This window comes from Chelonus insularis, unplaced genomic scaffold (genome assembly GCF_013357705.1).
Source record: "Chelonus insularis isolate UGA/USDA-ARS -01 unplaced genomic scaffold, ASM1335770v1 contig_338_pilon, whole genome shotgun sequence".
Classification (NCBI taxonomy): domain Eukaryota; kingdom Metazoa; phylum Arthropoda; class Insecta; order Hymenoptera; family Braconidae; genus Chelonus; species Chelonus insularis.
Window position 1 is genome coordinate 161,877 of NW_023276504.1, and position 23,509 is coordinate 185,385.

The 23,509-nt window shown below is 25.7% G+C and overlaps 2 protein-coding genes across 2 annotated transcripts; one reads left to right on the plus strand and one right to left on the minus strand.

Annotated features, from left to right (window-relative positions):
- Positions 1-441: 441 nt before the first annotated feature.
- Positions 442-21,718, plus strand: LOC118066204 (G protein-coupled receptor kinase 1). Its single transcript, XM_035082066.1, has 14 exons — positions 442-1,563; positions 14,335-14,411; positions 14,643-14,716; positions 14,845-14,946; positions 15,177-15,251; positions 16,991-17,052; positions 17,136-17,187; positions 17,284-17,475; positions 18,088-18,395; positions 18,488-18,662; positions 19,127-19,504; positions 19,593-19,647; positions 19,735-19,976; positions 20,118-21,718. The coding sequence occupies exons 1-14, from the start codon at positions 1,451-1,453 to the stop codon at positions 20,274-20,276; spliced, it is 2,064 nt and encodes a 687-aa protein (XP_034937957.1). The 5' UTR covers positions 442-1,450; the 3' UTR covers positions 20,277-21,718.
- Positions 21,502-23,378, minus strand: LOC118066205 (uncharacterized). The gene is made up of 5 exons (XM_035082067.1): positions 23,220-23,378; positions 23,070-23,154; positions 22,956-22,994; positions 22,032-22,741; positions 21,502-21,789 (listed from the first exon to the last, which is right to left on the minus strand). The coding sequence occupies exons 1-5, from the start codon at positions 23,295-23,297 to the stop codon at positions 21,739-21,741; spliced, it is 963 nt and encodes a 320-aa protein (XP_034937958.1). The 5' UTR covers positions 23,298-23,378; the 3' UTR covers positions 21,502-21,738.
- Positions 23,379-23,509: the final 131 nt, after the last annotated feature.

Here is a 23,509-nt window from a genome sequence, read left to right on the forward strand (position 1 = left end):
TAATAATAAAGCACTGATGAGTTAAAAGTATTTTAATCTCTTATCTAATATTTTCAAATTAAATTTTTTTTCATATGAATGAATATAATTATTAAAGTATTTAAAAAAATAATTTCTACTATTTTCGGTCTGAGAAATTAATTTTTAATTGTGACATTTGACGTTTCTATCTTATTAAGACAAAAAATTTTGATTGATATTTATAATATTGATGTACAAAAAGAATGTTTTAATTTTTTTTTCTGTAATTAATAAACAATTAATATGTTTGTTAAAATTAAAATTTTCAATTAATTTTTTTGCAAAACATGTCGTTTTTACCGATAGAGGTAATATATAACTATTAGTTGTTACCATTTCCGTAATGTAAAAAATGTCGCTACAGTCACAATTGAAAATCGAAAACAGTTCTATCGCAATTTTCTATACAGTGTTCTACAGTCTCCGGCCAATCAGGGTGCGGACGAGGTCAATTAGGAAGTGTTGTGTGACGAGCAAGTTTTGCGCGAATGTCATCATTGTCGCAAAGAAGAAAAATAGAAAAACCGCGAAACGAATCATCAAAATAGTATTTACAAGTGAAACAATTGTAAATTACTTACCTTAATTATAATAAAGTCAATTGAAATTAATATAATACATTTAAATAAATGAAAAAATAGTGAAACATGACAAATGAATGAAAAAAAATTTTTGATCTAAAGTGGACTCCCGGTGTTGCGTTTCGTGATTCTAGTATCGTGCTGTGTGTGATAAAAGAGAAGGGATATCCTACAAACATAGCATTGATAAAAGTGTTTTTACCGGTAGTTAGTGTTTACAACTACGTGTATATCAATTTCTTGAATAAAAATAATATCATCATTGCCAATATTATCAATAACAAACGTAATATCAAAATGACAGTATTAAAGAGTAAATAAAAATTAACATAGAAAATAACCACAATCAATTATTTTAATAAGGATCATTCTTTACAAGATCAAGTAACTGTTAAATCGATTACTAACGGAATTACATTTTTGGAATTGTTTTCCACTCTAACAGGTCATTACGAAAATGTCTTTTGGTTAAAAATCTACAATAAATAACATCAAGTAAACATCATCAATTTATCTTTTATTCAACACAAAAGAAGGGGAGAAGTTGAGTAAATAGGGAGTAAAAAAGTCTTTGAAAAAGTTTGTGATTTAAAATTCTGACTTTGGAGACTGACTCCAAGAATTTATTTTGTATGATCAGTGTCAGACAATCACAAAAAACGGCATCAAGTGTTAAAAAGTGTAGTGAAAGACACGGGTGAGTGTAAGACACCGGTGAATACGCCGCTGTGGCTACTGGCCGCAGCGGTGCCTCATACGACAACGCTAAGATTCAGGAACTTAGCCAAGAGTAAAACCACGGGGAAGATTTTGATTGTTAGAAGCTTTACTAATCATCACGCACAAATATGGCGGATCTCGAGGCCGTCCTCGCGGATGTCAGCTATCTTATGGCTATGGAAAAAAGCAAATGTACACCAGCGGCAAGAGCTAGCAAGAAAATAGTTTTACCAGATCCTAGGTATTGCGTTTTATTATTTTTTCCTTAATCAAAGATTAATATGACAATTCTCATTTATCCCCTTTAGTATATCTTTGAAACTTTTATTTCACTACTTCAGACCCCCTAATCTTGTGTCACATTTTGTCTATTTATTTTTTATATTCCTCAGAAATGTGGGCTTTCTGCCAGATGTAGATTGTAATCTTGATTTGTTCGTGTTTTTTATATATTTATGAGAGTAAATCGAAATTAAAAATCAAAGTATTATAGAATTTTAATCTAGCTACTACAAAAATGAAATTAATCTTTTTTACGTACCACAAAAATATGTCCTAGTAATGATTCAAATTCCTACATTATTTAATATTGATTGAAAAACTCAATTTAAAATTTGATGTTTTTTTCATGTAAAATAATAAGATTTATGAGATAAAGGAAAATGAAAATAGGTAAAATTATGATGATTATATTTACTAACAATTGTACCAGTTGGGCATAATCGATTTTACTAGAATTTGGGTATTTGACTTTTGGTATATTTTGCTAAGATTTGTCTTTTGATTGAAATTCATTCATTCATTCATTCATTCATTCATTCATGCATTCACTTCTTTATATACACTTTGATCGAAAGTTGATCTTTAAATGCATGAGTTATACGGGCAATTGGAAAAAAGTCATTGTTCTACTTTAATCTCTATATAGGTATATTCAATGTTGATGAGAAATCTATGCTGAATTTACTTTCGAACATTTTAATATTCATTAAAATTTGTTTGTCTTCTAGTGGCTTTATTACTTATAGAAAGGATATTAATGAAATGCAAAAGATTTTTTTGTTTTAGGTTTTGCAATAAATTTAAGTTATAATTATATGGAAATGTGCAAATGATAAATTGGACGTGAAATCGGTCAAATTTTGACAAATTATCTTGCTATAAATTAGCTGGAAGTTTCGTAAATAGGACAAGCTCAACACCCCAATAAATGGTCCGTATAATCTTGTTCTGTCAAGCTAAAGGGTCAATGTGTTAATAGAGACATAAAAATAACAATGGTATATCTTGGGAATACAAGTTCAAGACAAAAATAATGAATACTCTATAACAACAAGTTTCAATTATAGACGTGGTACATTGAAACATGAGTTTAAAAGAAACAAATCATAATATCTAAACTTTGATATTAAATTTTAGGTGTTAAACTTTTATTAGTTTTTCAAAATAACTAAAAAATAGGTTAAATAATTAAAGTTTCAATAATAATTGGTTTTATAAATCCATCATTTCTCTGTAAATAAAAACAATACAATTTCGATTTTTTTTCTTCTCTTTATAAAAGAAATTTAATCCGTAATTTTAATTGATTAAGAAATAAATTGAGGGAATAAAGTTTATATAAAGGGTCATTAAAACGTAAGTTATTGAATAAAATTCTAATAAAAATTTCGATAAATAAAACTTTACTAAATAATTGTTTAAAGAAAGAAAAGAAAAAAAAAATTCAATTAATTAACAACAAAACAGTGAAATCAATAAAAAAAAAGTACAGTTTTTTTTTCTGTTATTTATATTTCTTCAATTTCACCTTCAATTTTAAAATGATTTGCAGCAAATTTTTTAAAAATATTAATTGTTAAAAACATACACATGTTTTTGTTTATACTCATAAATTCAGATATTCAATTCGATTACCTGATAGCATATGATTGATTAATAGCAAAATCATAATTAATTAATTTAGTAAAAAAGTGGTGAAAGAAATTGATGGGAGAAGTGGTTTATTAAAAGAGATAAGAAACCAATTTGACTATGTATCCGTCTTTACTAGACGAAAGAAGGGAATAAATGTAAATTTCTTGATGAAAGTAAAACGAAAGTACAAAACATAATAAGAATCCCTAGTTTGTAACTTGAAAATAATTTCATAGAATAAAAGTTGAAAACGCAAATCACCAAGACATTATGTATAATAGCAAATAATAATAATAAAGGGTAACCGTTTGATAAAATAAGGTACGCAGGCGCGGAAAGGTCATTGCAGAGCAATCTCTAGCAGCTCCCACCGTCTTTTCATATCATCAACGTCCTGTGCATCGACCTACATTACTGCCGGGAAATTGTATTGAAGACTTTCGAGAGCCGTTATCATCAGTCACGAACTCAAGGACCAATTTACTATAAACAGGGAAAAAGGATTTGGAAAATAATTTCGAGAAAATAGGAAATAACACTTTATTATATTGATTAATAAACATCTGTAGTCTTATCATTTTTGGTTGATGATAAAATGTGCTATTAGCTTTCTTCTTGAAGACAAATTGCATTTTAATAACCTATTTCTATGCAAGACACACTTTCGTTTATGTACATACCATGCTCTTCCCTTATTACTTTTTAAAACACACCTACTACTCTTTTTCTCTCAATCAAATATTTACATTTGAAATCTTTTTGATGCTTACATTACAACCTGTAAAAGCTCTATCAAACATCAGAAAAATTCAAAACAAGAAAATAATATTGAGAAAAAAGTCAAAAATATCTCAAGCCAAGAGTTTTCTTTGTTTTCATTCTTCTGTACGGTTACCTCTGATAAAAACAATGTGAGAATAACTCGATTGGAGAAGAGATGTTGGTATAGAAGATAAATCAATATCAAAAGAAGGATTATTGCCTCTCCAAGTGTTCAGACAACTTGTCAATGCAGGATTTTTGCACTAAAGAAGACCACCAAAGAATTGAATTCAATACCAAGAATTAAATCAACTGTTTGGTTTATTTACTGTTATTGCCATTAATTTAATCAATACAAATTTCCAAGCATATTGGAGATCAACATTAAACACTTTACAATAACCAACTCGAGTTTGAGAGACTATTGTTTTCAAAGCCAACAGTATTATACTTAAAATAGATGAAGTTGAGTGCATCTGAACCATCTGGTGCTTGACTTCCAAGTTTATAAGAGAAAAAATAACGAATGTAGATAGTATAAAAGTTATTGAATTATATAAGTTGTTGTATTTAAGTGAAATATAATGTTAAATTAATATCTTGTTAAACAGGTGCTGAGGAATAGTACCAAAGTGTTTAATGTAATATATTCATTATCATTAATAAGAGTACATCTGTCAATTAATTAATGGTTATTACAATGTATTGACTACATTTGTTATGGTTCGAATATTATGAACTAAAATTATCCGATGATTATCCAATTTTCAGATCTGTTACTGAAGAGATTTGTTGTGTAATGATACAAATTAATTTATCTGTGTTTGGAATTCAGAACCCCATTGGGTGTATGTTGGATAAATAAGAGACTAAATGGTGATAAAATTTGAATAATTGTATCTCATTTTATTTACCTACGTATTGAATTTCTTTGCTGATGTTGCTATATTTATTGATGATATTATTATATTACAACAATCATGATGGAGGATATTTTTTGAATGATATTTAGATTATTGACAAATAAAGATATTGATTGGAAATTTTTTTAGGAGAACTGTGCTAAGGGGAAGTAAAAGATATCAGGATAGAATGAAAGAATTCTACTTTTACCTTACTTTTATACTTTTTTTTTTGTTGTATTTATCAATATCGACATTTTTTAAAAGTAGAATAATAGTTGAAAAAAGGAGATAAAAAAATTGTGAAAAGTTATGTAACATACATAAAAATGCTCTTTTATACCGTTTGTTATTTCTATTCATAAGTTAAACTCAACTTTATAAATTTATACGGCTTAATTTTTTGTTTATTCAAAAGTTTATCTATTGAAGAAAAATTAAATTAAATTAATTTAGTTTCTTAAAATTTAAATTAAAGATTTATACTAAATTATTTTTTTTCTATTAAAAATAAATTTTTGTTACTTTGTTGAATAATATTAAATAATTATTGTATAATATTCTATTACATAAATTAATTAATTATATTTATTGAAAGAAGATTAATTTCTAAAAATATAATATTAAATTTTTTTATTTGATTGTATTTGCTAATTGTCAATTACAGTAAATGCAATATAATTGATTTTTCACAAATACAATATTTTATTAAAAAAATATTTATTTTTTATTTCAACCATCTATATTTTCAAATTATTTTTTATAATATACGTTGTTGTTTATATAGCAATTGATAGCTTTATTTTATCAGTAAAATTTGTATAAAATTTTCCTTTTACCAGTTACTCTATTTATTATATGTGCAATTTATATCGATGAATTTTAATGAAAAAATTTCGTTAACTTTTGTTTAGTCTATAAATAAAATTGTCAGTAACATTTGCATTGGTTTTTTTTTAACGATATTTTATTAACTATTTTTTAAAAATTATAGCTCAAAAAAAATAGAATGTAATATTCATAAATAGACTAGTTTAAATTAAAAAAAATCCAAGATCAAAACTTTGACTCACTAATATCACTACTTTTATCTTCCTTTTAATAAAATTACCTCATTTTCTATTCAACTTAAAGCTCATATTTTGAAGTATTTTTATTTTATTAATAATTTATACGATGGTTAATCTGAAAAAGAATTTATCAAATCCTTTTATTAAAATCATAACACAAATTTATTTTATAAATAAAAAATATTAAAATTTTGATGAAAATTTGTCGTCGAATTTCACGAAATTCAACATAAGGGTATGGTTGATAGCACTCTAAGAAAATTGGCAATAAGTTGAACGGACTCCTGAATCAGTGAGCGAAGAAGATAGACATAAAATGAGTAAAAGAAAAAAAAAATGTGAAAAAAGTAGAGACAGAGAATTGAAATGGATGAAGGAATTGGTATGTGTAATCGTCTGTATACCAGACGTATACTATATAAATATAAGCGGAAATTTCCTTTTTTTTACATACAAGTATACAGACGTAACACATAAAATAGAGTGGTATTGGAGCGACAGGATAAAGTACAATACCAACATGTAGAATCGATTATTGGCAGACGATTAAAGACAAAAAGAAGAAACACCTTTTGCTTTTAGTATTGGCAAGAAGGTATTAACATTCTATAGATTGATTGATGAAACTTTGGAGGTGTCTATATGTCTACTTCCTTCTATTCTTCAATGCTACTTCAACATTTTTCAACTCTCTTGCACATTAACTCACTTCAACTCAAGCAGACTTTAATGCTATGAGATGGTACGTTTGCTGTTTAGGAACTAAACCTTCAATGTCTAGAAATAGACCCGTCACTGCCTGTTCCTCACTTGTTTTCTGTGATGCATTTTCCTCTAGAATAAAAACTAAGCTGATTATTGTTGTACATTAAATACACTAAGATGTGACAAACATCAATAATATTGAATATATTGTTAGTTATAATCTGATACGTTCTACAAAGTGCTGAGTTGATTTAGTCCAGGAACTTGATACAATAATTATCATCGAACCAAATTTATATTGGATTCTAAGATAAAAGTTGGATAAAATAATTTATTGTAAGGCTATAAATTAACTTATTGGACGAAATACGATGCGTGACGCATGTGGCCTCGGCCTTGGCAATCGCACAAAACGAAAATCCAGTATGTATATGAGTTGATTGAATGTTTTTCCATTTACTTAAACTCTTTTGAAAATTTATTAGATATAGAAAGAAAATATTTGCACTATTTTTAGAAGCTGTTCAACTAGACAGTAAATAGAAAGTTATGTTCATCAAGATGTTGGTGATTTATTTAAGTATTTGTAATAGAACATTTCAAGAAATTGATAAGATTATTAAATATGAGTAATCTATCAAATTGTCAATAATATATTTTTTAATTAATAGTCTATAAATAATAAACTTTGTCAAATTTATTGTAATAAATTATACAAAAACACTTCTTATGTTTAACATAATTAATATTTAAAAATGTCTAGAATAAGGAGTAAGAAAAAATGATTGAATTAATTATATATGAAAAAGCAAAAAAAAATAGTCAAATGAATAAGTTAATTAAACAGTAAAAATGATCCTTTTCTATTCTTCATTTTGGAGTACTTCTAGGACATCTCATTTACTCCAAAACTGGCAATGGTTTTTATCTGTAAAGAATGAAATTTAACTTTTTATAGAACTAAATTTACTCTGGTACTGAGTAATTCTTTGTTTTTTGGTATTGAAGAGATGTTCGAGGATTACTCCGAAATAAAAGAGCAGATTGAATTTTACGTTAATCTTTAGGCTCTTTTCATGTATAATTGGTATTATTATGGAAATGAAATGTTGTTTTAGTTGAAGCTTAAGATTCCCATTTGTTTTGGGGTTTATAAATACATCAGCTAAAAATTGTGTAAAAAAAATGCTAATGATCTTGGATAAAAAATTAATTCCAAGCCTTAGTTTCATCACAATAACTTTTCGAATTACTGTCAATTTTAAAAAGTAATAGTTGTGAAAATATTCATTTAGTTTTTATTCAAAAATTTAAATGGAAAATGTTGAAAATATTCACTATATAATTTAATATAAAACAGGAAATAAAAAGAAGTTTTAACGACAATTTTTTTCCCTGAATTATTCTACAAAAAAGATGAAAAAGTTTTACAATTTTTTTTTAAATAGAAATTTTAATTTTTAAAAAGTCTATTTAAGACATATAATGTCATTATAATTATAGAAGATTAAATATTCACTGAAACGTTTATTATAATTTCCATAAAATTAATTGAATTTTTGATACTACAACCAATATCTAAATCATGTAGTACCACTTTAATATTTTATTTAAAAATTACATTCACCTTTGTTGTAATGTTTTTTTTTTTATATAAATATGTTAGACACTTGTTTAAACAAAAATTTTCAATTTATTAAATGAATACATCAGTATTCTTATGTAGTATTGAATAAAATTTATCAACTACTCAAAAACATGCATTTAGAGATTTTAATTGATGAAAAAATATTTACTTACCTTATAGAAAAATTTTATTCAATCAATGCTTTATGAAATAGTTGGAATATCATAATAGAAATAGATATTAACTTACGCAGAACAACAGGATATTTCGAATGATTTGTTTGAATTATAAAATATTTATAAGTTACTAGAGACCAAATATCGTGTTCAGCTGAGTACACAACTAAACTTATAACATTAATGACTCATACATAAATGAATACAACCACTGATCGGTTATAAGTTTGACGAAAAAGTAAAAGACGTCATTAGTCTTATATTTCATTCCTCTCTAATGTATGTATGTATGCATGTATCTACATATTTAAATTTTTCTCTTCCTTTCCTCTGATCTCACGATTGTTCAGTTTGTCCGTCATTATTTATGCAATCATTTATTTTAATCAGCCGCAAGTTATTCTCATCAACGTAACATTAATATATATATAAAAAAAAAAAAATTAACAACAAAGAAAAAAGTTTTTTGAAATGGGTGAGTGAGAAATATTGAAAAAAACTAGTGAGTTATACACGCATTATCGCATAACCACAAGCAACTCGTTAAGTGAGATGTGTATATGAATGTGTGTTTAATAATACACAAAGTCGTATTCAACTTTAAATACATGCCATGTTCAATGTGACAATCAAGAAAATCAAGAGAAAAAAATTCTGATAAATTCTCGAGCCATTCAAAGCATTGTTTTAAAGCAGTAGCGTTTATTAACTTTCACATGACGTACTTTTTTGTAGTTGAATTCAATCAAATTTCTAACATAGTTTTGTCTGTTTTGCACTAAATCGAATAAATGTCTTTCTTTCTATAGAATGAATATACTGATACAATTAAGCTATCTTTATTAACTTATTTTATTTAAATGGTACCTCTATAATGGAAATGCAAGTACCTAAATTTAGATCTACTTGTGACCTTGTTTTACTCAACTCTAAATACTTTCTAAGCAATTTTATCATGGAAATAAAAATATATCTTTTTATTAATACTGATTTAGCATATTTTATCTAAAAAAAAAGGATTTAATCTCTATCATTAAGTACTTTATTTTAAATCATATATACAATTAATATTTTTAGTTTTCAATTTAGACTTCTTAATTAATAACTGTGATTTTGTCCTTCACGAATCATTAATTCTTTGTTTTGTCCAAGTGGATGATGAAAAAGTTTAAATTATGGTTATATAGAATCTGGAATATCAAGAGTATGTAAAATATATTTAAAATTGAATAATTTTCTCTTTTTGTATTTATGCATGAGTTATGCACCTATCTTTTATAAATATAACAATGCATAAAATTTTCTTTAAAACATACAAAAAAAAGTACAATGCATTTTCTCTGTCTAAATGTTAAGAATTATGAGTGAAAATTCTTTTTTGAAATCATTTCTGTTTCAACATTTATCTTTCGTTGAATTAATTTTAAAATTTTTCTAGTAATATTGATATTTTTTATTTTTGCAGTCTTTCATATTTTATTTTCCATTACTTTCTTCTGTAAATTAAGATTTAAGTCATTTTAATGATAATATTAAAAATATGACTTTAGATTATAAAATAAAATAATATTAATATTTTTAGTCATACATTGGAGCTATCAAAATATATATAATACTAAGCTTGAAAGACTCTGTCCATTACATTTATGCACTCATATTTTAAGATTTTCTTCTCTTTATATTTTACTTACCATTAATTCTATCATTAAAAAGCAATGTCATAAGCTCTTGAATATAAATAATAGCTTTCAATCAATACATTTAAAAGCTTAGTTATTCGATTCAATTTTAATATTATTGAAGTTTATTTCACTTTTTATATAAAAAAATTCTATTTCAATTAATTCCTGAAATAACGAAAAATTTTTGAATCAGTATTCATGAATTGATATTATTGAGTATAATTGATAACGTTCAATAGATCATTAATCGAGTTGTTCATATACAATTAGATTTAATATCTTAATCAAAAAATACTTTTTATCTTTTGTAGATGATTGACAAAAAAGTTTATATCAAAGCTTGAATAATAATCACAATAAAATTAGTTTCTCTTTACTTTAAAGAAACAAAATTGTAAGTTTTTTTTTTCTTAATACAACAATTTAAATTAATAAATAAAACTTTTTCAATTCTGTTTTAATTTAAAATAATAACAATGTTCGATTAAATTTTCTGTTTAAAAGTAAGAAAAAAGATGAAGGAGAGATAAAAGTTTATTACATAAAATCAACAAAAGACTGTAATTATATATTTATTTAAAAGTTTATTAATATTTAACTTTTTATTGATAAATATATTAATCTGTTATGTAGTATTTTTGAATTCTATGCTAAACTATCAATTACTTGCTCTAATAAATACATATATTCTACGTACATTGAATATTATACATCGACGTTATAATCTTTCTAACGTAGGTAGTAGACACATTTATATTATAGCTATTAATAGGTTTTAAGTTTTAACAATACAGCATATAAAGCACAATCGACTACTGGCATACCTATAAAGATATATGTATGTGGTTATATTACAAACTACATAATGTATATACACATATTTTAAAGTGACGTAGCATCAGAAAGGCACATAAGCTTACCGATAATATGCTGCTTCGTTACTTGCGATCGGATATTGTAGCTTGGAGACCCTGTGCTGTTGGTGAAACGCATTATTCATTGTATGATATAGATTAAAGTGATCTGATCAACTGGTTGAAATGTCAATTAATTTGATTACAAGTTGATTATCGTGAAAAATCATTATCGACCATGCTTGTTTATTATAATACGTTATAGGATTTATGTATAATAGTTGAATAGCTGATTAGATTGTTATACTACATTACTACGTTGTTGTTAATTCTATTATTAATAGTTATTATTATTTTTATACCACAGTTAATTGGGTACTCCAGTGGGATTTGAACTTGATTGCAGTAGCATCTTTAGATGAATTATAACAACCAAGAAGAACATTTACGTTTTCATCTGAAATTTTATTATAATCTAATATTAGATTTTAGCTGATTGAAATAGATTTAGAGCATATTGTTGATGAAAATATAAATATGTGATGATTGAGAGAAAAATTCTTTCTTGATCAGTTTTATATAAGAGTGATTCTTTTTTTTTTATATATATATCTTAAACATTGTTATTTTTTTTTAGAAACTAAAACTTAAGTTTTAATAATGAACTAAAGTTTTATGAATTATTTACAGATTCAACAGTTGAATAAATATTAATAAAATTCCAATAATTTAGCTGATTTTTTTTATTTTCAATAATGATTTTGTATTAAAATTTTTGTACTACTTCACCAATATATATTTTGATGTAATTAATATTTTATTAATAATGAATAATAATCCGATAACTGTGGTATAAATGTTCAATATGTATATATTATTTATAAAAGATTTGTAATAATAAATATAACAAAAACACAGTCAATTTTTAATAATAAAAAATTGAGAGATTAATTTTCTTCTCTAAATCAATTTATTAATATTTACATAAAAATTTGATTGTTTATTTATAAAATTTATTAACAATGAAACTTTTACTTCAATAGTTGCTATTTTATGTTGATATAAAAAATTAAAACTGTACAAAATATAATCAATAATATAAAAAAACTTTTTTACGTAGATTTTCTTAATATTATTATTATCATTATTATTATTATGTTAAATAAAATATCAAACTTTTTTATGATCAAAGAAAGCTCAACATAAGAGTTTAATATGATTAAATTTAATACAAGCAAAAAACATGCACTTTTATGATCTAAATATAGCATACCACAGGAACTAAGTAGAAGAGATTATTTTTTTCAATTTTAAAATCTGTAAAAGTAGGAAATCATTCTTTGTATTAAAGTGTTTATTCTACGACAAAATTTTATAACTGCTCTATATATATATATATATATATACATAAAATAATGAATTTCATAAACATCACATATCGAGAGTAAATTTTTTAACTCAATTACCAAGTTAACATTCATTTAGTGTAGTTTTTAATTAACTTATTTGAAGATATTTTCAACAAAAAAACTCATATTATACTTCGCAGTTGTTTGTGATATCTGGTCTGACTTAATCCATAATTAAGTTAATTAGTGTCAGCAGAATTCACCCTTGGAATTATTTCAACAAAGGAATTAAACAATGAATATTAGTTTTCCTGTGATTTATTATTAGCTGATCAAGTTGGATTGAAAAATATTTTTACTTTTAATTCATTACTGAAAATAATACGTCAACATAAAAGAATCGTTCTAGTTGTAGATTTGATTTAATATTTTCATATAAAAGTCTATATATATAATAAATACGTTTGATGTATTCTCAATAAATCCAAGTAGAATATCACTAGTTAAAATAAAGATAAGGAAATCCGTGAACAAATGTTTTTTGCTTTCTTTAGATATATATTTTTCCTGAAATCAACTATAAAAATTCATACTACTTTTACCTTCAATTTTCTTTTATTCTTCAATGATTGTCAAACAACGTTTTACAATTCTAGTCAAGTATTCTATCAGTTGTGAATAATAATAAACAATAAAAGGAATAAATTTTCAGGATTTAATAATAGATTGTGTGGAAAATAAAATTAGGTCATTGATCATTTTTTTTATTTTACAATATATTTCTATAATATACCATATAATACCTACACTGCTCTTATGTATCCGATAATAATAGTTTGAAAATTGTCAATAAAATTTTTACTCAAACGTATTAACATGAACGTCCATAGTTTTCTACTGGGAATTTAATAAAAAAATATTAAATCTTAAGATTATAAAATAAAGCGAAATAACGTCATGAAAAATTAGTAAAACTAATTAAAATAAAAAATTCAATTAGAGGCAAAAAGTGACATCTGGTTAGCTCAAATCTTAGTGACAAACATAAAATAAATCAGTCAAATCAATATATAAATATAACTTCAAATATTTTACAAATAATATATGCGATTATTATTTTATTCATTACCTAAGTTTTTATTGTATTGTATTTTATTGCATTTAATAAATCATTAAAACTAAACTTTTTTATCCATCTCAATACAAAGAATCATTAAAAAACATAATGAATATAAAAAAAATAATATTTATCTCTCAAATACTATTAATAAGTTCTCATAAATATTACTCTAGACTTGTTTTCTCATGGATAAGAAAGTAAAATAAATTTTTATTATTGCCCATCAGTATAATATTCAGCAATTTTTGCTTCTTCTTTTGATAACTATGTAAAAATAAGTATGGAATTTCGAGAAGTGAAAGAATAAATAAATTATATAAAAGAATTGTAACACACTTGTATCCACTTATGAAGTACAAAATATATATTAACATAATAACAATTCTTATTCAAAATTATGTAATGACGTCAAAGTATGTATCAGACATTAGTTTCGAAGCACTCAATTTTTGATGAGCCACCCCATCCGATACACTGCAAAATCGCATGCGCAGTGCCCTGAAAGTTCACGAAATTTACCATTAAATTAATGGAATTTTATTGGACATCGATTGCATTCCTTGTTTTTATTTTCTTTTTTATTTCCTTGAATATTTATATTCATTGGCCATCTATTATCTTTTAATACATATATCATATTTTCTCTTATATAAATCTTTATCCACTTAATTTTATTAATATTGTATATAAAATTATACTTTATTTTATAACTTATAATAATTTTTTACTCATTTGTCATTACCGATTAGAGAACCAAGTGTTGCAATATTACATCCTCTTTACACATACATATTTCATTTACTCTTATTCCTTTTTATTTTCTATCAATGTTTTTATTTTTGTTTCAGTGTACGAAGTGTGATGCACAAATATCTGGAGAAAAAAAATGAAGTCAACTTTGATAAAATATTTAATCAAATGTTAGGTAAAGTATATAAATAATTGTGCTTTATTACAAATTTTATCTAGATATAATTTAATAAACAAAATTTTGTTGCTATTTTATGATTTAGTTACATACTTCATCAATATTTATATTATATTTCAATATTTGATTTGATAAAAAATCAAACAATGCAACTGCATCAATAATTATTCATCATTTTTTTTTTCTTCTATAAAAGTGAATAAACAAGTATTTGATCAATTCTTTCAGGATATCTTTTATTCAAAGACTTTTGTGAAACTGTGTTAGACGAACCAGTTCCTGAACTTAGGTTTTATGAAGAGGTAAGTTTTGTCATTATTCTTTATTTTTATTCCACTCTATTTTATACTTTCAAACTATTTATTGACATTTATATGTAAGTTTATATGAATGAAAAATATATATCAACATTTATGCCAATTAAATTTAGATAAAAGCGTACGAGAAATTGGAATGTCCAGATGAAAGAAGAAAACTTGCTCGAGAAATCTACGATAACTTCATAATGAAAGAACTCCTAGCACATTCACATGTAAATATATTTATTTATTTTCCTATGAAACGTATTTAAATAAATTTACAACATAATGAAATAAAATAAAAGTTAATGTGACAAAAAAAGCTCAGTGGTCACGTGATTATGGATTTCTTACGTTTTGGAACTAAACTAAACTCTACACTTGTCATTATAATTTATATCTTTCAATTATCATATAAATAACTATTTAGTTTACTTTGTTCTTTGTATTTAATATTTCACAGAATTATCCTTCAGAGGCTGTATCACATGTGCATAAATTTCTTATGAAAAATGAAGTGCCAGTGAATTTATTTGAGGTAAATACAATAATTACAATTAATGAAGACAAAAACAAAAATATATTATATTTTTAAGTATAAATGTAAATAAGTTTCTAATAATAATATATGAATTATTTAAAATAGAAAATAAATTAATTCAATGGAGAATATACGTCATACCGAGTGCAATTGATATGATTAAAGCGAACTTTGTAATATTTCATTGATCAAAATTGGTCTAGCTAGAGAGATTGTAGCACCTACGGATAAATTTATACATACACATATATACGTACATACATTTACTGGTTATAAGTATTTGGTCATCCTAAATTATATCTCATTTACCTTAATTGTTTCATCGTAATTGAGTATTATCTATTGAATGTTATAATAATAATAATGCTTTTATATGTTGCTCTAATTGAGCTTACATTGTTGTATTTTATTTCTATCATGAATACTTGTTCTTGCTAGACTAGGATTTAAACGATCAAGAGTGAAATTGTTTGGAACAATCTAAAATCACCTATCAATTCATGGTAAATCCACCTATTTGAGGATCTTTTTTCTGCAACAAAAAATCCTCTTAATTGATTTCACATTAAATACTATTCATGAACTAAAAAAAAGTTATTTTCACTTTTAAAACACTTCTAAGCATTTTAAAAGTAATTCCAAAATTTTTATTGTTTAAAGATAATACATAGCATCTATGTAATTATTATAAATTATTTTTAAATAGAATTATCTTTTCATAACTATTTCAAATTATAGGTCGTTTAATAATTAATAATAAATTATGTATTTACAGATAACTAGGTACTTTATTGTTACTTATTGTTTTTATCAGTTTCTAAAAATAATAGTATAGAACTAACTTTGCAATTACTATTTTTATTGGCTTTTAAACACTAGTTTCGATGCAAATATTTACATATAGACGATAAAATATACCATGTTTTAACAATAAAGGTTCAATAAAAATGGAGTATTATAAAAGAGAAAATAAGTGACAGATAGTAAGATAAAACTTCAATTCTCTGTTATAAGTAGAACAAAGCTGTCTATAGTCAGCCGTTACAATTAGTTTATTGTATTTACAAGAAGTAAAGTATTTTTTTTTTTTTGGTACAATATTTTAAAATAAACTATTTCAATTGAAATTATGTAAAGGCAGTATTTGTCTTCAATTTTCTGTTAAATAATTGATATATTTTTAACAAGTAATTAAACATAATAAGATTTTATTTATAATAACTCTTTATGAAATTAAAATTAAATCTATTAAACCAGGATTTTTATTCAATCATCTGCAATGGTGAATAATAATTGTTTTTTTAATGTGAAAACTACTTACAAGTTTGGCATTAACGAAATTTTTTATGAAATCAGTCATTGTTTATTGAAAAATTTTTATTTTAAAAAAATGAGTTAATAATAAAATGCTTAATCTATTGTGTTTCATTACTTCACAAAATACCATTAATTTCTGGTATATAGAAGCTTTCACAATGATTTCAATGAAATGCAAATGAATTTTATATTTATAAAATTATTTATTGTGATTTATAAGCATTTTAACAATTATCCTTCATATATAATCCTTTTTGTTTTTGTCTTCAAATAAAATTCAGCTTTCATATTTGTAATTAAGTCCATGTGTAGTAGCATCAAGTGCATGCAAGTACTACAGTTATGGAGGTCAAAAATAAATATAGGAACTTTGTAATGATAATAAAAACATGAAATAACAAGATGGACATTTGTTATAGCCTTACATTGAAGAAATCTTTAACCACTTAAGGGGTGAACCGTTCAAAAAGTTCCTGGAGAGGTAAGAAAAATATGACAAGAATTTTTCAATATATTCAAATACCAAAAAAAAATACTTGGTTATAAAACTAAATATTATTTCAGTGAAAAATACACTCGTTTTTGCCAATGGAAAAATCTCGAGCTGAATATTCAGGTAAGCGAGAGACGTTTCTGTGTTTCCATTCACGTTCCTCGAGGGTATGTTCAATAATCGATAGAACTCGTCAACGATTTGCCATTGTTTCTCCAGTTGACAATGAACGACTTCAGCGTGCACCGCATAATAGGAAGAGGTGGCTTTGGAGAAGTTTACGGATGCCGTAAGGCTGATACAGGAAAAATGTACGCGATGAAGTGTCTCGATAAGAAGCGTATCAAGATGAAGCAGGGCGAGACACTAGCACTCAATGAGAGGATAATGTTATCTCTAGTCAGCACTGGGGTAACTTTTATTTCCATTTTTCATTTTTTTATTTACACTTTATAAGTATGATGCTTACATTCAATTTAATAAGATTAATTAATCCAAAGATTGAGATTAAATAAATTCATTTATTATTGTTTCTTTTTTGACATAAAATTCTTTTCATTCCAATCTTAATCAAGATAATTGTTTTTATATAATATTTTTTATTTTATCTTGATTATAAATGAAAAAATATATGATTTCAAAATGTACAGATATGAGGATTAAATGTGACTATGAATCAAATATTTTTCCTAATCCATAGTATAAACATATGTGAATTTCATTCTTTTTACTCTCACTTTTCTGCTGTATTTCAAGTAATTTATTCATTACTTTTATAATGGATTATTTATATACATAAATTAGATTGATATTGATATTTACAACCTAAATATAAACTAACAACGAATGATGGGTTTGCTCTTTTAGAACTTTGATGCAATATTTTCATTGCATAATACATTATTCAACTACAAGTATGGTTATTAATTATTTGAAATTTTTTTTTTTATAATCTTTTAGTTACTGGCAATCAAATTAATGAAAGGAAATATTTTAATTATTATTACATCAAATAAATTTCAGGTGGACTGCCCTTTTATTGTCTGTATGACGTACGCTTTTCATACTCCAGACAAACTTTGTTTTATTTTGGATCTGATGAATGGTGGTGATCTTCATTATCATTTAAGTCAACATGGAGTTTTCAACGAACTGGAAATGAAGTTTTATGCTGCTGAAGTAATTTTAGGACTTGAACATATGCATCGACGATATATTGTTTATCGTGACCTCAAACCAGCAAACATTTTACTTGACGAACACGGCCACGTCAAGATATCTGATCTTGGCCTTGCCTGTGATTTTTCTAAAAAAAAACCACACGCAAGTGTGTAAGTATTTTTTATGACTTCAAATTTATAAAAAAAAATAACTTCAGTATTTTTGATTTTCTATATACTTAATCATGTTGATCTTATTCCAGGGGCACCCATGGATATATGGCTCCTGAGGTGCTTTCCAAAGGTACGACATATGATTCAAGTGCTGATTGGTTTTCCTTCGGCTGTATGCTGTACAAACTACTCAAGGGCCATAGCCCATTTCGACAGCGTAACATCAAAGATAAAAGCGAAATCGATCGAATGACGCTTACAATGGTTAGTGATGATGTTTATAAAGGAATAATAAATATCAGAGATGCTCTAAATAGCTCCACGATAGGTTATTCATTTATACTATCAAAGACTAATAACCTAATATCTATTTTATGACTTTGATAAATTAGTAATCAATATTTGTATAATGGTAACAAAAATCATTCATTAACATTATTATTCACTATAATTATCAATCAATAGATTTTTCATACATACGAAAGTAGACTATCAATCAGTTCTTCATTAGTTTTTTTTGTTTCATCTGCCGTTGATATCAATTTCTATAATTATAATCCATGCATTTGAACAATTAAACTTGAAAATAAACATTTATTATTATTCAATAAAAAGATTAGCTGTTTTATGAACTTTAATTGAAAGTTTACGAATATTTAAAAAAAGAAACATCAGATAATGATAAGTCAAGTGACGTTAAAAAATTCTTTTATCATTAATTGTTGTAGAATGTTGAGCTGCCAGATTCATTCTCTCGAGAATTACGATCACTTTTAGAAGGCTTACTCCAACGTGATGTGAATAACAGACTCGGTTGTCGTGGTGGTGGAGCAGATGAGCTTAAAGTGCACCCATTTTTCAGTGGGATCGATTGGCAACAAGTTTATTTACAGAAATATACACCACCATTGATACCTCCTAGAGGCGAAGTTAATGCCGCTGATGCTTTTGATATTGGTTCATTTGATGAAGAAGATACCAAAGGAATTAAGTTGACTGATGCTGATCAGGAACTCTATAAAAACTTTCCGTTAGTTATTTCGGAAAGATGGCAAGCTGAAGTGGCTGAAACTGTTTTTGAAACAATCAACAATGAAGCTGACAAGGTACCACTTTACTCAACCACTCAAATATAATTTGTTAACTTTTTCTTCTTCAAGCTTTCATTAACATAAATTTTCCGTTTATCATTAGGTGGAAAATAAAAAGAAAGCAAAGCAAAAGTTACGATTTGATGCGGATGAAAAAGGTACGTTAAAGTTTTAGAATTTAACACAATAGTTTTTACAATTAACTTGGAAAAAAACTAATTGATTTTTTGTTCATTTAATTCTAGGGTCAGATTGTATTCTTCATGGATATATAAAAAAACTTGGTGGTCCATTTGTTAGCGCATGGCAAACTCGTTATGCAAAATTGTATCCTAATCGACTTGAGCTTCATCCGGAATCTACAACAAAGCCAGAGCTTGTTTTTCTTGATCAAGTAGAAGAAGTTAGTGCTGATCTTCAGCATGTGAAAGGAGAGCAGTGCATTGTCGTCCGTACTAGAGATGCAAAGATTGTGCTGACTAATCCAGTAAGTTGAATATTCTTATAAAAAGAAGAAAAGAACGGTGTATAAAGAAAATAGAATGACTAAACTTCATTTAATTCATTGATAACATTGTTTTCATTAATCTCATTCAATTAGACTAATGCTAATTAAATTTCTCTCTAGGATGAAATTAGTTTAAAGGAATGGGCTCTTTCGTTGAGATCAGCGCACAAGTATTCCATGGAGATGTTGGGAAATATGGCGAAAAAAGCCGGTAAAATTTATGGAACTGAACGTGATGCCGTAATTCCGTCAATGCAACGATCAACAAATGGCAACTAGCGCTTTCTTCCTATAGATAAACTGAACAATAATAATTAAAAAATTAAAAATAACAATGCATAACAATAAACAACAATTAATAATAAACATAATTATTAAACAAAAACGAAAACAAGTTAATGGCAATGTTGAAAAAAAAATAGACAAACAGCGAAGAAATAAAAAACTACGATTCACTGTGACACTGCCTCGCAGCAGCGATATCAACAGATGCAAATTTTTTTATACCATCTAAGTAAAGATCGTAAAAAAAACATAAAGAAGTCATTAGTAAAAAGGAGAATAAAAAATCAGAAAACATTAAAAAATAAAACAAACTTACACAAGACTATTGGACTGAGATAATTGTTTTAATTTATAGAAACATGGATCACATGATTGATAACATGATGCAATGTTATTTTTCTTGTTCGTGCATAGTTAAAATTCAAATAAATTAATAAAAAGATGTCCCCAAATCATTGAAAACGACGGTTAGCGTCGCGCTGTATAGAGTTTGTAGGGTGTAGTGGATGTTGCATTATGGAGAAACTGTTTCCCAGAAGAATAAAATGTTATTAAAATAATTATTACAATTTCTTTAATAGCTAAATACAAATATTTACGTAAATCTGGGTGACAACTCCCTAATGCATCGTACCATGTCGTTATATTTGTATGTTAGATATGTATGCGCAAGTGTGGCATATAGTGATTAGCAATTGAGCCACGTTATATTTAAAACAAAATTAATTAAAAAAATATTCAAGAGATATGAATATTTAAAAGAAGAGAACGAATGAAGAAATATTAAATGAAGACAAAAATAGTGGTATTAGAAAAATAATATTATGAAAGAGAAACAAACTCAAATAATAATAAAAAATAAATAAATTTATAATTATGCACACAACATTAGTGTACTAATAATCGCCGCAAAAACATAAATCATGAAAAAAATTCGAGGTAAAATCCATAAACATCTGTATTATGAATTTTCGAGTATCTGATGCGTGAAAGAAAAACGTAGTGAAGAGCAAGAGTGTGAGATAAAATGTAAGTGTGATAGAGAAAAAATTGTAAGAGAGAATGACATGACATACATATATACCAATTGTTTTTACTTAATTTATTTTATTAATCCTAAACGATTTTTCTATTTCCCGTAAAAAAAAATACATGAAACGGAAAGCGAACGATAATAATATTAATAATAAAATACTAATAAAATGAATAAATGCTTAGGTAAAATAAACAATATTCATTATTATTTATTACGTTAAATACTCATACATTATATTAAGTATTGACAAAAAGAAAAAAAAAAAGAAAAAAATTAGTAAAACCAATCGTTTGTATATTGACAGGAAAATTAATTTAAAAGAAATCTTAAATACTGATAAAACTATGTATGGCCGATCCATTCGACCTGGCAATAAAAACAAATGTGCAATCAATCCAAATATTATGTTGTATTCGTTAATTAATTCCTTTGTTCTTTGAGCCAACAAGGACGATCATTAGGGCAATTGAGCTAGAAATAAACATATTTGTTAATAAATTTTCATCAATCAAAAGTAGACAAATTAAAATACATAACATTATTGACTGTCTAATTAATTACAGCCTTTCAAAATTTACTTTGACTATTTATAAATTGATAAATAATTAATTATGCCTTCTATTTGTCTATTATTACAACTATAAGTGTAAATGTAACTAAAGAATTACTTTCTAAAATAAAAATAATTAGGTATCGATTGTAAATTTACTTACAGGTTCACATTTATCGTAGCAATAATTAACATCACATGTAATCATGATGTTTCCATTGTCGGGAAATTTGAACGCCTTAAAGTTAGCTTGCAATGAATGTGATTCATCATGCCATTCCCATTGTCCGAAATTCTGTACGTCGGTGGCACAACCATGTTCATCAGTAACCAAGTAATGGTCTGGATGACTTTCATCATTGGATTTAACTTCACAATTTTTTACAGTTGCTTTATAGAGTTTTGGATGGATAGAAATAATTGCAACTAATTTATCTCCTGGCTTGGCATTTTCGACGGGTGTACCATCAAGAGTAGTAATATACATTTTGTGAGTAGGATCTGGCACCATGATACTTGTATTTGTGCTTTGTCTAGATGATGGTGCTCTATCAACGATCAACTTTTTAGCAGCAGTTCCATTTTTGGATGGATAATAGCAAGTAATATCATGAATGTTTGAATCTCCGTTATCAATTACATTGTGTCTAAGCACCATTAAATTATATCTAGCTTTATTTCCAATCAATTCTACCCCACATTTGCCAAAGTTTACTTGAAAACTATTAGTAATAGAAGGGAATGTTTTTTTGCACTCTGGATCATCTCGGTGGCCTTCAACGTAGAGTAATGTATCATCTGTTCCCTCTTGATCAACTCTAATTTCTATGCTCTGAGGTAAGCAAGCTACATGAATACTCACTTTTCCTGGACCTAGAATATTTTTTTAATGAATATTAAAATTTTTTTTTCAAGAAATAAGAAGTAAATCTTGAAAGACAAGAAAAATTAAAGCTATTGGAAGTTAATCTAATAATAAATCTAATAAATAATTCATTAAGTTTTTTAATAAGAAGAAAAATAATTAAAATTTGTAATTTTTTTATAGTAAAAGTATTATTTTAATTACGTAATAGTGTTAAATTACCTGAACAATCTTGACTTGGAACAAATGGCTCTATTTGTGCTGCAAAAAGAAAAATTTACTGATTAGTAAATTGAAGAAAAAGGTTTTTGACTTTATATCAAATGAGATATTTACTGTTATAAGGTTGATCTCTTTGTAATTCAGTATCTTTGTCTTCATAATCATCATCGAAATCTGCAGAAATATCAGAAGAGTCTCCCTATAATGAAAAAAAATATTAAAAATCAAAAAACAACTATTCGAATATAAAGTATGAAGACTTACAGTAGGTTTAGCCGATATCAAAGCAGCAATAAATAATAAACACAAATTGATAAATAATAATCTTTTAAATAACATCATATTGAATATTTTTCTGAATTAAATTCCAATATTTCAATGAGAAATAAAGAGTGGAATGATGACTGTGATGAAAAAACGAAATATTTTGCTTTTATATACTCCCTGGTTGGGATATCCATGTTTCAGAAATCATATACAAAACGTGCTTTAAATGTAAACGCACTTCCTAATTCCGAATCTAAGAAATCATCAACAAAACGATAAGATAAATG

Bases quoted from the DNA above. Each gene is read 5' to 3' on its own strand.
- LOC118066204 (XM_035082066.1), top strand. From the start codon at position 1,451: ATGGCGGATCTCGAGGCCGTCCTCGCGGATGTCAGCTATCTTATGGCT. The intron at 1,564-14,334 runs GTATTGCGTTTT...TTTTTGTTTCAG, and splicing joins ATAGTTTTACCAGATCCTAG to TGTACGAAGTGTGATGCACA. The intron at 19,648-19,734 runs GTACGTTAAAGT...ATTTAATTCTAG, and splicing joins ATTTGATGCGGATGAAAAAG to GGTCAGATTGTATTCTTCAT.
- LOC118066205 (XM_035082067.1), bottom strand. From the start codon at position 23,297: ATGATGTTATTTAAAAGATTATTATTTATCAATTTGTGTTTATTATTT. The intron at 22,742-22,955 runs GTAATTTAACAC...AAAATATTCTAG, and splicing joins TCCAAGTCAAGATTGTTCAG to GTCCAGGAAAAGTGAGTATT. The intron at 21,790-22,031 runs GTAAGTAAATTT...GTTTATTTCTAG, and splicing joins GCTACGATAAATGTGAACCT to CTCAATTGCCCTAATGATCG.